Raw genomic sequence first — 15060 nt, forward strand, 5'->3', positions numbered from 1 at the left:
AGTAAAGTTTATTATTACAAAAGAAACCGTCTTTGCCAAAGCCAAAACGGAATTTTTGAGACATTAGAAATTTTTCATACCAGTATAATACATTTGCTAACCATGCATACAGTTAAATAGTTTGTTTGATAACATTTTTTTTCTAGAAACATTCTGCAGTCTGCAATAAGATATTATTTATGTAATTTATTAATCAATAGAAAATATGCAGTTGAGTAGTAATAATAATAATAATAAAAGCTGCAAGCAGCATTTTCAGGGGCCAAGCACCCAGACTCGGTGAGCCGGACATTCACAGACCTACTACAATTGTTGGCTAAGCTATCACAGGAAAACAGAGCCATAACTTTAGGCAAAGGGATTCAAGAGCGATTTGTAGTTTCACTGATGACGTGTATGGTGGAATTCTGTGATTGTAGGAGGAAAGCTCTAGATGAATAAATGGGCAGCATTTGTATTGTGTTTGTTTGTTGTTTTTATTAAAAAATTGCCAGCTTCGCTGTCAGATTGGCTGGCCCTTTATGGACAAATGGTTTGGAGTATTCAAGATTGTTTTAATAACTTTTGTGAGGCTTACTCTGAAGATGATGTCTGCGAAATTTGGTGATGATTGTACAAAATGTGTAGGAGGAGTAGCAAAAAAAACAAACGTTTTTCAAAGATGGCATAAATTCTAATTAGGTGGAAAGTCATAGGGTACATTAAACTCGTGTCAACCCAGGCTTTTAAATTTAGGACACACGGTTCAAAAGTTATGACCATAAACATACTTCCATATTAGGCCCAAATCTGACATGACAGTGGTGCAGCATTTGGCCAGAACGTTCCTTAGACCCTCCCCAATCAGTGTCCAGAATTTTACATTTTACCATACGGTTCTATGGGCTGCCAGAAAAAGAAGAAAAGGTAGAATAACAATATTTAATTAGTGTTTATAAAGTGGCATTGTAGCTCGGGGTGAAAATAAATCTCTCACCTCAGTTAAACTCTTTTACTAACATTTCATTTTGGAACACACAACCTCACAGCTGAGTTAGTACCTACACAGAACCCAGCATATAGAGACTGAGAGAATGTGGTGTGGACTCTGTGGAGGAGCCTCATCGTGCCAGAGATGCTGTAGAAGGACAGAGTTCCTACAATGTGATCCACATACACTCCTATTCTGGAGGATGCTGGATGTGGGAGTACAGTTTTAATGTTGTTGTGCCGGAAACAGACAGAGGAAGGAGAACACACCAGACTCCAGGACTGACTGTTGTACCCAAATACACACTCATTACCCTGCCCTTTCCTGCTGAGCTCTTTATATGAGACTGATATGGACACATTACCGCTCCACTCCACCTCCAAGTAACAGTGTCCACACACACTCTCCTTACACAACACCTGAGGCCAGTAGTCAAATCTCTCAGGATGATCAGGGCATTGCTGTTGTGTCCTACTGCGTGTCACCGCTCTGTTTTTCTCAGACAGAATAAGGGAAGGATGTACTGTGTTGGGATCCAGAGTCAGATAACAGAAATCTAAAACAATAAAATGTCCACAGGTTAGATGTTAGTCACAGGATATAAAAAGTGTGTGTGAGATACCTGTCTGTGTTTCTGTCCTCCTAATTCAGCTCTATATGAAATATTTTAAATATTAAATATCAGTCATCAGGTACAAATATATCCGATTTAAATACAAAACACAGATATGTGTTGGGGGGGGGGGTTGTGTTATACTTACACTGCAGAAAATCCTTTCTGCTTTTCTGCTGTGAAGGTAATATCTGAAGTGCTGCAGCTGTGGAGATAAAATAGAGACAGAAATATGACATGGAAACAGTTTAAAGCCTTGTTTCAGACAGATACATCAATTAAATTGCCGCCTTAGTGGGTCAACATTCCAAATTTCAATTTAAGGCATCAACTACAATTTTCTCAGATAAATATAACATTAGTTTGTGGATTTGTGATTATGTTCCATTGACTTTGTTTGTCTGGTAAATTTATCTTGATGTAATTTACAAAGCTTGCTTGTTTACCTTGTGGACAGATTTTGTTGAATTCCTCCTCACAGATTTCCTCCACTCGTTTTTTCAGATCTGAGAGAGATTTCCTCACTCCATCAAATGAGAGATGTTGATTGACGATGATGCTGGGTGAGGCCTCATTTTGAGGAGAAGCACAGAGAGACGGGAATCTCTACAGAGAGGAAACACATAATAGAGAAGGAGAAAAGTGTAGGAGAGGAATGAATGAGTCTCAGACTGAATCAGACCAAACACACACTTGTGATCTCAGACAGGAACATTTATTGTTGCTGTAATGAGCTTTTAGGAGGAAACTTTGTGAGGAACAGCGCCCTCTGTAGATCAGACAGTGAGTGTTACCTGGAGGAAGTGGATGTGATCGTGTGTGTGTGAAAGCTGCTCCAGCTCAGTGACTCTCCTCTTAAGATCAGCAATCTCCTGCTCCAGTTGCTTCAGGAGTCGTTCAGCTTGACTCAGTTCAGCTTTCTCCTGAGCTCTGATCAGCTCCTTCACCGCCAAGCGCTTTTCCTCCATGGAACTGATCAGCTCAGTAAAGGTCTTCTCACTCTCATCTACTGCTGACTGTGAACGCCTCTGTTAGAGCACACACAAACACACACACACATGCACACACACACACAATGGAGCTCTATTTAAAGATCATCTCTTTCCATTACAGTGACCCTATACCAGGGGTGGGCAATCTTATCCGGAAAGGTCCGGTGTGGGTGCAGGTTTTCATTCCAACCAAGCAGGAGCCATACCTGATTCCACCTGTTTAATCAGTTGATCTTGGCTTTCAATAGATTCAGGTGTGGCTTCTGCTTGGTTGGAATGAAAACCTGCACCCACACCGGCCCTTTCCGGATAAGATTGGACACTCCTGCCCTATACTGTCCATAAAGTGTGTGTGTGTGCGTGTGTGTGTGTGTGTGTGTGTGTGTGTGTGTTTTTTTCACTCCTCACCTTAATAGTGTCCACAGTCTGTTTCAGCTCCTGCACCTTCTTCTGCTTCTCCTGGATCCTCTGCTGGGATTTCATCTGCTTCTCCTTTACCTCATTCTAAGACCAGATAAAATACGTTTCATTATTTCTGCATCAGGAGCTCAGTGTGTCGATAATAACTGCAAATAAATATATTTCACTCCTGTTCTATAGAATTATAGTGTAAAAAAAAAAAGTATACCTAATTGTAAAATTGGAGAAAAAGTCCAACTCTCATAGTTCAGCAATATTCACCCTGAATACGATGCCTAATTGTTTTTCTCTAGCCACTTTATCACAGACCAAGACACTGGGTCTCAGAAAGGATTCACAAGATACAGCATACATCAGTCTGAACTCTTTGGGACCTGTCTATCTAGTGCTCGGGTTCCCACACTAGGGGACTGTAATTTAAACCAGTAGAAGTCCATGTCAGTGGTGTTTAGGGTGATGCCACCTCCTCCTCCAACAAGGCATAAAGATGTAGAGTCCTCAAGATTTGGGGTCAAAGAAAATTCATAATGTCCATTTGGGGTCATTTTGCCAAAATGTTTTGTAAACCTTGATCTAGCACAAAGCAGAACCCAGTCAGAACTCCATCTCAAGTTTTCAGAGTTCTCGCCACTTTATGCATTAACACAATCACATTTCACGCCATGTAGGTGTGGTCTGTAATCGAAAATGAGTTTTTAAACATCTTTTGCAAATTCCACTTGTTATACAGTGTCACATAATGGAGGTTAGGATGGATGCGAGTGCAGACAAGAGGTTTATTAAAGAGAGGCAGGCAGACAAACCCAAATCGTGAAACAAAAGCGTGGCCAGAAACAGGCAATGGGTCAGCAGGTAATGAGAAATGAGAAACAAGATTAAAAACTATTAAACAAACCACAAGGAACAAGGTACAAAGGCTTGGTACGCGGAAACACTCAGGTAATACTTCACAAAGTACAAAGAGGCACAATGGGTTTAAATGACAAACGTGCTTAGAATTCACGCTTCAAGTTTCAGACCACGGTGCATGCTACAGCGCTAGTGCAAGGGGAAATCATGACACACAGTATGCACTAAGTTTTCGTAAACATATGTAAACGTGTCTAAAATAAAATGCATTACAAGGTAACAGAAGTTTCAAATGAAAAAATTATTTAAACATCAACGTCTTTACAACACTGTTACAGAGCTTTAACATGGTCATATATGTACAATTCTGTAAGAATGCTGTTGGGTTCTGGCTGTTTAAAGGGCACTGGCCGGCCTGACGTTTAACATTTCCTTATCTACAACCCTTTGACTTTTAGTAAAACTTCACAGTGAATGAAAGTCATAAAAAACAATTTAATCAACTGAACAGAAAAGAGATTTTACAAAAAAAAAATTGTATAAACGGACTCTGAAAAGAATAATGACATGCAGTTCTCACCTGTTTTTCAGTTCTTTCTGCTTTAGTTGAAACTGCATCATGACCTTTATGTTCATCCATCGTACACAAGTAACAGATGAAGCTTTGGTCAGTACGACAGTAGATCTCGATCGGTTTGTCGTGCTGAGAGCAGATCTTCTCCTGGAGCTCTGCACGGGGTTCAACTAACTTGTGCTTCTTAAAGGCAGGACCCTCTAAGTGAGGTTTAAGATGATCTTCACAATAGGAGGCCCGACACTCCATACAGGAATGAATGGCTTTACGTTTTCTCCCAGTGCAGGAATCACACTCCACATCTTTAGGTCCAGTGTAACAGTGAGCAGGAGAAGCAGCTTGGAGTTCAGTCTTATTTTGTTTTTCCACCATTTCAGCCAGCATGTTGTTCCTGCGTAGAACAGGCCTTGGAGTGAAAGTCTCTCTACACTGGGGACAGCTGTAGACGCCCTTCAGATCCTCTTTATCCCAGAAGCCATTAATACACACCTTACAGAAATTGTGGCCACAGGTTGTAGTCACTGGATCCTTCAGACGATCCAGACACACTGGACAGATGAACCGATCCTGATCTACTGAAATACTGGCTTCTGCCATTTTCTTGCACTCACACACTCACTCAGAAAGGAAAATTTCTGAGTTTCGTTTTCTGCGAAAAGAGCTTCCTGGGTCTGTTTGTGGTGTAGTGTGACAGAGATCGTAGGTGTGGCTTTAAAGAGGCAGGGAGTTCCAGCTTTAAAGAATACATGTAGAGAATTCCTTTGTGATTCTCTGTGATTTACATACAGTTGCAAACAAAATTATTCAACCCTCATTGCACATTAGGTTTAAGGTCAAAATTTCCAGATTTTCAGCTGTTTGCAATGAACAAATCAAACAAAATCAATTGAAATAATTCAACACAGTGAATGCTTGAAGTGGTTTCCCCAAATTCAACTGAAAATTCTAATTATAATGATTTCTCCAGTCTCATAATTATTCAACCCCTTGAATAGAATCCCTAACAACAGCACAAATATGCTAAACAGGTGTTGTCTCAAGCACACCTGATGCAACTAATCAAAGGCTTCATTAGTTGCAGCAGGTGTGCTTGAGCTGGAACACATGAAATACCTGAACTGGCTAGGTGCAGAAAATGTATGAACTACCTGGACGGGGCAGAAAAAGGAAGCTATCAATGCCTGCAAGCAGATTTCTGAGAAGGCAGGTTGTGAAAAACCTTCGAGTGACTGCAAAAGACCTGCAGCAAGACTTGGTGGCAACAGGCACTGAGGTTTCAGTGAGCATAGTAAGGTGTGTACTAAACGCAGAAGCCAGAACTCCAAGACATTTCAAGAGACACTCCAAGACGTTTCCAAGCCAGAACTCCAAGACATTCACCACTACTGACCCCAAATCACAAGAAAGGTCACTCAAAATCATATAAATAAGCCACAGACATTTTGCGATTCTGTTCTGTGGAGCGATGAAACAAAACGGGAACTTTTTGGCACGATGGATCAGCGGTATGTCTGGAGGAAAAATATCAAAGAAAGAACCCTCTGTCCACACTCAAGCATGATGGTGGCTTGGTGATGGGGCTGCTTTGCATCCTCTGGCACTGGAAACCTGCAGCGTGTGGAAGGCAAGATGGATTCATTGAAGTATCAGGAAATCCTAGGAGAAAACATCATGCCGTCTGTGAGGAAGCTGAAGCTTGGGTGTTATTGGACCTTCCAACAGGACAATGATCCCAAGCATACCTCAAATTCCACCAAGGCTTGGTTGCAGAAGAAGTCCTGGAAGATTCTACAGGGAAATCACAGTCAGCTGACTTGAACCCCATAGACAATCTTTGGTGGGATTTGAAGAAGGTGGTTGCAGCATGCAACACCAAAAATTTACTGAACTGGAGGCCATTGTTCATGAGGAATGGGCTAAAATTCTTTAGGAACGCTGCCAGAAGCTGGTGTCTGGCTGTGCATCTCATTTGCAGCAGGTCATAAGAGCATAAGAGCAGATCATAAGTACTAAAGGTGCTTGCCATGAAGGGGTTGAATAATTTTGAGACTGGAGAAATCATTATAAACTGCATTTTCACTTGGGTAAACAACTAGAAGCATTTGTTGTGTTGAACTATTTCGATTGCTTTTGTATGATTTGTTCATTGCAAACAGCAGAAAGTCTGTCAATTTTGACAATAAACCTGATTTGCAATGGAGGTTGAATAATCTTGATTGTATTCTCATTAAATGAATTCTGAATTGTTATAAATATCTTCGCTTCATGACCACAAATTGCATATTTGAATGCGTTTTTACATCTTTGCTGGAATGTTTGTAAACAAAACATCACAAACAGCACATCAGGTGAATATTTATGTCACAAAAGCTTTTAAAATTGATGTGATGCAAAGTAAATTTAAAAGAAAGCAAATTTATTGTCAGAAGTCAGAATGGAGAAGCAGCTACATAAAGGAATAACTGAACAAAACGGAACATGGGGAGACAAGAGAAAACAAAAAAAGAGATAAAGAGTTTGACAGCTAGACTAGACTCTGCATGGAAGCTGGAAAATTAATCTTATTACAGTAACTTCTACAACAATCTGATTTTTGGACTTTTTTGGACAAAATAAGCATTAACTAAAATGTATTTCTCACATTCGATCACAAATGAGCACAGCTGTAATTTCAGTACTGCTGAGGCCAAATAAGGATCCAACATTATGTTCAAGCCCTCTGTCACTAATCAGTTCAGCCCTTAAAACAGTGAGGGTTTTTTTAATCAAGTTGTAGAAACATCTCAAAGCTGGTCAGTGAAAATGACCATGAGCTCAATGTCAAGTGTCTGAATTATTTGACAATTTAATGTTATAGTTATTTTTTTAATGAAATTATGACATTTGTTATAATGGAGTATTATTTTTTGCAGATTGGTGAGGAAGAGGGTCTGAATACTTTCAGAGAGCACTGTATATTAACCAGACACTTGACTGGAAAATGGTTAAAGATATCAAATAAAAAATGGCTTTTACACACAGTAGGGTGTGTTTCCACCAGCAGCAGCACAGGAAAACACGGCATTTCATGTAAGTTTTATTATTTCAAAAGAAACAGTCTTTGCCAAAGCCAAAACAGAATTTTTGAGACATTGGAAATGTTTTGTTGCATCAATTTTTGCCTATTACCCAAAGACAATTAATATTTAACATAGAAACAGATACTCACATATATTAACCAGATGAAGGTAGAAAGTAAGACACCGAGAGCCAGTGAGTGAGAAGAAGCAAGGGTCCAAGTTTATTTGTTCCATGAGATCCACACAGTTGAGATGTCCCAAGAGTGATCTAAAAAACCCAGAGCTGAAGCTCTCCTATTTATACGGTTTTCTTAGGGTCAGGCTGACCCAGAACACCATTGCGTATGTTAATCAACATCTCGAGGCCCTCGCCGTTCCCAGAGTCCCTTATCTCGCAGGTGCAGCTCTTATATCAATACCCTTATATTTTGTCTTGTTTCACTCTTAAAAAATAACCTGACCTTCGTCTGTGTCACTCCTGACTGGACCTTCATTGAGAAAGGACTCTCCACACCCCCAAACACACCATCTCTACATTATGAGTAAGTTTTATGTTTGTTTTATGCTTGTTCTGTATTTCTTTTTTATAGTGATTGCATGTACATTACCATATAATAGTTTATTTCTGTTTTCTGCATATACACCAGGCCTCTGTGTGTGTGTGTGTGTGTGTGTGTGTGTGTGTGTGTGTGTGTGTGTGTGTGTGTCTCTTAGTTTAACTAGTGCCTACGTGCAGACGTTCTCCTCCTACACTCTGAGGCCTGCCACACTAACCAAAACATGTATTGTTATCCCCCTGCGCATTGCTTATCTGTGTGTGTTTTGTCTTAGGTGAACATCAGTTCTTAGAGTCCCACCAGCTCAGTGAATTCTCAATAAAATTACATACTACTCATACTTGGTCTCCCTCGTGTTTATTTCATGTCTATTTTATTTCCAACATTTCCCCCTCTGAGGCTATAAAGCCTCACATACTACATGTATATATTGTTTTGAACCCTGACTACTTTGATTACACGTTGATTAACTTTGTACCCCCTAAATAGTGATTATTACTACTACTGTCGTTAGTATGAGTGGCTAATATGAATAAATACTTGATTGGATCTACACGTCCCTGTCTTTCTCAAGTGGGCCTGTGAGCCCTCAGTTTTGTATTTGTCGGGACCGCGCAGTGTGTTGCTTCCCCCCAAAAAATTTTATTTCCAACAGTTTCATATCAGTATAATCAATTTGTTAATAATGCATACAGTTAAATAGTTTCTTTGATACCATTTCTTTTTTCTAGAAACATCCTGCAGTTTGCACTAAGATATTATTTGTGTAATTTATTAATCTATACAAAAAATGCAGTTTAATAATAATAATAATAATAATAATAATAATAATAATAATAATAATAATAATAATAATTGTCATAAAATTGCACTTATGTAAGCATTTTAGACATGATATTGTAACTTTTTACCAGTAAGTGGCACTGTTTTGTTGCATAGCCTCAGGGCATGGTCCTGAAGACCTGAAGATCCTTGGCCCAAATTTTTAACTGATGGTTCTTTGGGCTGTCATAGTTACCCTAGCCAGAAAAAGAACACACGGAGGAAGAAGAAGAAGAAGAAGAAGAAGAAAAGGTAAATAAGAAGAGGGTGCTTGGCCAGTTAGTAATACTAATACTAAATGACCCCTTTTACTAACATTTCATTTTGAGTCACATAACCTTACAGATGAGGTACAACCTACACCGAACCCAGCGTATAGAGGCTGAGTGAATGTGGTGTGGACTCTGTGGAGGAGCCTCATCGTGTCAGAGATGCTGTAGAAGGACAGAGTTCCTGCACTGTGATCCACATACACTCCTAATCTGGAGGACACTGGACCTTGGAGCTGAGTCTTAATGCCGTTGTGCCGGAAACAGACAGAGGAAGAACACATCAGACTCCAGGACTGACTGTTGTATCCAAACAAACACTCATGAGCCTCTCCTTTCCTGTTGGTCTCTTTATAGGATACTGATATGGACACAACACCGCTCCACTCCACCTCCCAGTAACAGCGTCCACACACACTCTCCTTACACAACACCTGAGGGCAGGAGTCAAATCTCTCTGGATGATCAGGGTATGGCTGTTCTGTCCTGTTACGCTTCACCGCTCTGTTCTTCTCAGACAGAATGAGTCGACGATGTACCGTGTTGGGATCCAGAGTCAGATAACAGAAATCTAAAACAATAAAATGTCCACATGTTAGATGTTAATGGGAAGTGGAAGATCACAGCACCAATAAGCTGCCACTGCTGGGCCCTTGAGCAAGGCCTTTAACTTTTAACTGCACAACTGTATAAATGTGATAAATGTAATTTGCGCTGGATAAGGGCGTCTGCCAAATGCCGTACAGAATTTATAATAAGTATGTGTGTGTGTGTGTGTGTGTGTGTGTGTGTGTGACACCTGGTTGTGTTTCTATCCTCTTAAAGTTGCGTTATAGAAAATATTCAAAATATTAAATATCAGTCATCAGGATACCAAACAAACATGTTTACACACTGTGTGTGTGTGTGTGTGTGTGTGTTTTACACTTACACTGCAGTAAACACTTATTATAAGAGTGTGTGTGTGTGTGTGTGTGTGTGTGTGTGTGTGTGTGTGTGTGTGTTTTACACTTACACTGCAGAAAATCCTCTCTGCTTTTCTGAAGTGCTGCAGCTGTGTAGTATAAAATGTATAAAATTAAATAAAAGTATTTAATTTCAAATAAAATGGAGACAGAAATATGACATGGAAACAGTTTAAAGCCTTGTTTCAGACAGATACATTAAAAAAATTGCTACCTTGTGGAAGGATTTTGTTGAATTCCTCCTCACAGATTTCCTCCACTCGTTTTTTCAGATCTGAGAGAGATTTCCTCACTCCATCAAATGAGAGATGTTGATTGACAGTGATGCTGGATGAGTCCTCAGATCCAGGAGAAACACAGAGAGACGGGAAACTCTACAGAGAGGAAACACATAATAGAGAAGGAGAAAAGTGTAGGAGAGGAATGAATGAGTCTCAGACTGAATCAGACCAAACACACACTTGTGATCTCAGACAGGAACATTTATTGTCGCTGTAATGAGATTTTAGGAGGAAACTTTGTGAGGAACAGCGCCGTCTGTAGATCAGACAGTGAGTGTTACCTGGAGGAAGTGGATGTGATCGTGTGTGTGTGAAAGCTGCTCCAACTCAGTGACTCTCCTCGTAATATCAGCAATCTCCTGCTCCAGTTGCTTCAGGAGTTGTTCAGCTCGACTCAGTTCAGCTTTCTCCTGAGCTCTGATCAGCTCCTTCACCTCCGAGCGCTTTTTCTCCATGGAGCTGATCAGCTCAGTAAAGGTCTTCTCACTCTCATCTACTGCTGACTGTGAACGCAACTGTTACACACACACACACACACACACACACACACACACACAATGGAGCTCTGTTTAAAGATCAAGTCTTTCTCTTACAGTGACACTATATTGCGTCCATATTGTGTGTGTGTTTAGGAGAATCTCTCTTCTCATTCCTCACCTTAATAGCGGTGACAGTCTGTCTCAGCTCCTGCACCTTCTTCTGCTTCTCCTGGATCCTCTGCTGGGATTTCATCTGCTCCTCCTTTACCTCATTCTGAGACCAAATAAAATACATTTCATTATTTCTGCACCAGGAGCTCATTGTGTCAATATTAACTGCAAATAAATAAATTTCACTCATGGTCTTTAGAATTATATATATATATATATATATATATATATATATATATATATATATATATATAATGTGTGTGTGTGTGTGTGTGTGTGTGTATATACATAATTGTAGATTTGAAGGAAAGAAAATCCAGCTACATTAAAAAACAAACAAACCAATAAAATCAATTCCTACCATGAATTACCCTCTGCACTTTTACATGGTAAGTTATATGAAGATAGTTCAGCAATATTCACTGTAGTGACATACACAGTGAACACACTTCCATTCAGACAGACAAAAGTTCTTACTTTTTACTTGTAGACCATCAAATATGAAATATGTTTCGAGTTATATACTGAGTTATTAAACATTTGAAGTATGTGAGAATTTCCATGTCTGAACCTCAGTTCTTCCTAGTCCTTTCTACTTACCTTCCTATACATCCCCATGTCTCTCTTACTCTACTAATGGGGTCATCATTGTTGTTAGAGTTTACATTCCGACGTCGGAAGTGGCGGCTTGCAATTGTGACCTCATTTATTCCACATTCACAGACTTGCAGACACGGCATCTCAGTGCACTCCTCATAATAAATGGAGACTTTAATCATAGTAAAATCTCACAAGCCCTGACCAACTTTACCCAGTATGTAACCTGCAATACTAGAGGGGAGAAGACCTTGGACTTTATGTATGCCAATGTTAATGAGGCTTACAGCACCACCGCCCTTTCACCCCTCGGCAAATCAGACCACTTTCTGATACAGCTCACTCCTATATACAAGCCTGATGTTAAGAGATAGCCTATATTCACCCGGACTGTGTAGCTGTGGTCTGTGGAGGCAGAGGTGCCCTGATGGAGTGTTACAGGATAACTGACAGGGAGCTGTATCACGTAGATCATGGGGATGACATCTTGGGTCTTACTCAGTAACCAACTACATCAGGTTCTGTGAGGAGAGTGTTGTCCCCACCAAGAAGTTCCATTACTTCCCCAGTAACAAGCCTTGGATCAACAAGGACATCAAAGCCCTGCTGAACAGGAAGAAAAGAGCCTTCATGGCAGTGGACACTGAAGATTCCAAGAAGGGATTACAGAAGGAGCTGAGGACGGAGCTGATGAGTCTAAAGACTGCTATAAGAACAGGATTGAGGTTAAGCTACAACAGAACAATCCGAGAGAAGTGTGGGTCGGTGTTAGGAGCACTACTGGCATAAAAAATCAGAAGGAATAGTTGAGGGTCATGTCAATGAGTTAAACCTGTTATCCAACAGATTTGACTCACCAATGGAGGCTGAACCTTCCTTCACCTCCTCAATTGTGATCACCCACACTTCCAAGATGGTTGTCCCCATCCTTACCATATACCCAACCACCCCCGTCATCACGATCACTTCCAGCCAGGTGAGACGGCAGCTCACTAAGACCTGGATTAATAAGGCCAGAGGACCTGACAACATCAACCTGAGGGTGCTTAAAGTGTGTGCGGAGCACCTTGCAGGAGTGTTTCAGCATCATTTTCTTGCATGGCAGCTCTGCTACCATTGGTGTGTGAGTGTGTGTGTGTGAATGGGTGAATGAGAACCAGTATAAAGCGCTTTGGAACCGCTAAGGTTAAAAAAGCACTATATAAGTGCAGACCATTTACCATTACCATTAAAATTGTGTAAGCTAGCCATGGGTTATCCTGCTTTACTTGCAGGCACTGACAAGTTAAAGCTGTCACTGATGTTTGCAGTGCAAAATTTGACTGAAAGGATAGAAATAACGATTCATTCTCGTTAGTTTGTTGGTTTTTTTTTTAACTAAAATTTATTTTTAAAACTCCCAAAGCACCTTCTCTAATTTCCAACAACAAAAACAAGACAGATAAAATACAAGCAGAGTTCCAATATGATACTAAGAATTACATAAGATGCTACAGGATAAACTGAAATTCTAATAGGATTTTTTTTGACAAGGGTTGAAATAGTGTAAACTAATTCCAGGGAAACGTTTGGAGGATGTTTGCATAGAGATAAAATGGAAAGTTCCCTTAACACTTTATTTAACGTTCGCATAACCAAGACAAAATGTTCTTAGAGCATTTTTTTTTCAATTGGAAGTTTTGAATGTTCAAAGAACTTTCAGAAATAATGCTCTCTTAATGTTTGCAAAATGATAAAATGGAACGTTCCCTTAAACATTTCCCATGAAAGTAATTAAACCAATTTAATCAACTGAACAGAAATTCGATTTTACATAGAATGTGCATAAATTGACTTTGAAAAGAATAATGACCTCCAGTTCTTACTGCAATAACCCAGTTACAGAGCTTTAACACACTCATGTGTGCACTTTAGCTGTAAAATGCTGTAAGAAGGTTGTTTGGGGAATAATGATGTCCAATTCTCACCTGTTTTTCAGTTCTTTCTGTTTTAGCTGCAACCGTATCATGACCTTTATGTTCATCCATCGTACACAAGTAACAGATGAAGCTTTGGTCAGTACGACAGTAGATCTCGATCGGTTTGTCGTGCTGAGAGCAGATTTTCTCCTGGAACTCTGCACAGGGTTCAACTAACCTGTGCTTCTTAAAGGCAGGAGACTGAAAGTGAGGTGTAATATGATCTTCACAATAGGAGGCCCGACACACCAGACAGTAATTAATGGCTTTACGTTTTCTCCCAATGCAGGAATCACACTCCACATCTTTAGGTCCAGTGTAACAGTGAGCAGGAGAAACAGCTTGGAGTTCAGTCTTATTTTGTTTTTCCACCATTTCAGCCAGCATGTTGTTCCTGCGTAGAACAGGCCTTGGAGTGAAAGTCTCTCTACACTGGGGGCAGCTGTAGACGCCCTTCAGATCCTCTTTATCCCAGAAGCCATTAATACACACCTTACAGAAATTGTGGCCACAGGGAGTAGTCACTGGATCCTTCAGGAGATCCAGGCACACTGGACAGATGAACTGATCCTGGTCTACTGAAATATTGGCTTCTGCCATTTTCCTGCACTCACACACTCTCTCAGAAAGGAAAATTTCTGAGTTTCGTTTTCTGCAAAAAGAGCTTCCTGGTTCTGTTTGTGGTGTAGTGTGACTGAGAGCGTAGGTGTGGCTTTAAAGAGGCAGAGAGTTCAGGTTTTAAAGAATACATGTAGAGAATTCTTTTGTGTAAATGTGATTCTCCGTGATTTACAAATTCTCATTAACTTAATTGAATTGTTATAAATATCTTTGCTTTATGACCATGTATTGCATATACAGTATATGGTTTTGAATGTTTGTGAATAAAACATCACAAACAGCGCATCAGGGGAAACGTTATGTCACAAAAAGCTTTTAAAATGTATCTGACACAAAGTAAGTAACAGAAGCAAATTTAAAAAGACCAAAGTAACTCTATAGTCAGAAGTCAGAATGGAGAAGCAGCTGCATAAAGGAATAAATGAACAAAACTAAACATGGAGAGACAAGAGAAAGCAAAAAAAGAGATAAAGAGCTTGACAGCTAGACTAGACTCTGCATGGGAGCTGGAACTTTAATCTTATTACAGTAACTTCTACAACAATCTGATTTTTGGACAAGCCTTCCAAAAATAAATAAGAACAACACAGAAACAATCAATAATGAACAGTAAAATATTTTGCAAGTGCAAACAACCAGATGCCAATCAATAAAGCTGCAGGTTTAAATGACTACCCGGCATTTTGGTCCATCTTCCAGCATCATTAAAATATTTTTCACATTCGATCACAAATGAGCACAGTTTTAATTTCAGTACTTCTGAGGAGAAAATAAGGATCCAACATTATGTTCAAGCCCTCTGTTAATAATCAATAAAGCCCTTAAACATTTTTGTTTGTTTGTTCAAAAGTTGATGTACCTGA

General features: G+C 39.8%; 2 protein-coding genes across 3 annotated transcripts; both read right to left on the bottom strand.

Moving 5' to 3' along the window:
* On the bottom strand, nucleotides 1-5095 carry LOC128621411 (E3 ubiquitin/ISG15 ligase TRIM25-like). 2 transcript variants are annotated; one of them, XM_053647158.1, is made up of 6 exons: nucleotides 4425-5094; nucleotides 2984-3079; nucleotides 2378-2611; nucleotides 2030-2189; nucleotides 1732-1788; nucleotides 1-1526 (listed from the first exon to the last, which is right to left on the bottom strand). In XM_053647158.1, the coding sequence occupies exons 1-6, from the start codon at nucleotides 5013-5015 to the stop codon at nucleotides 1003-1005; spliced, it is 1662 nt and encodes a 553-aa protein (XP_053503133.1). In that variant the 5' UTR covers nucleotides 5016-5094; the 3' UTR covers nucleotides 1-1002. The 2 variants fall into 2 exon arrangements, with proteins under 2 accessions (XP_053503133.1, XP_053503134.1); XM_053647159.1 differs by lacking the exon at nucleotides 1-1526 and adding an exon at nucleotides 1535-1623 and having other exon boundaries at nucleotides 4425-5095.
* A 3761-nt stretch (nucleotides 5096-8856) lies between these two features.
* LOC128621412 (E3 ubiquitin/ISG15 ligase TRIM25-like) lies at nucleotides 8857-15060 on the bottom strand. Its single transcript, XM_053647160.1, has 6 exons — nucleotides 13586-15060; nucleotides 11029-11124; nucleotides 10653-10886; nucleotides 10305-10464; nucleotides 10141-10179; nucleotides 8857-9696 (listed from the first exon to the last, which is right to left on the bottom strand). The coding sequence occupies exons 1-6, from the start codon at nucleotides 14174-14176 to the stop codon at nucleotides 9176-9178; spliced, it is 1641 nt and encodes a 546-aa protein (XP_053503135.1). The 5' UTR covers nucleotides 14177-15060; the 3' UTR covers nucleotides 8857-9175.

Source organism: Ictalurus furcatus, chromosome 17 (assembly GCF_023375685.1).
Source record: "Ictalurus furcatus strain D&B chromosome 17, Billie_1.0, whole genome shotgun sequence".
Lineage (NCBI taxonomy): Eukaryota > Metazoa > Chordata > Actinopteri > Siluriformes > Ictaluridae > Ictalurus > Ictalurus furcatus.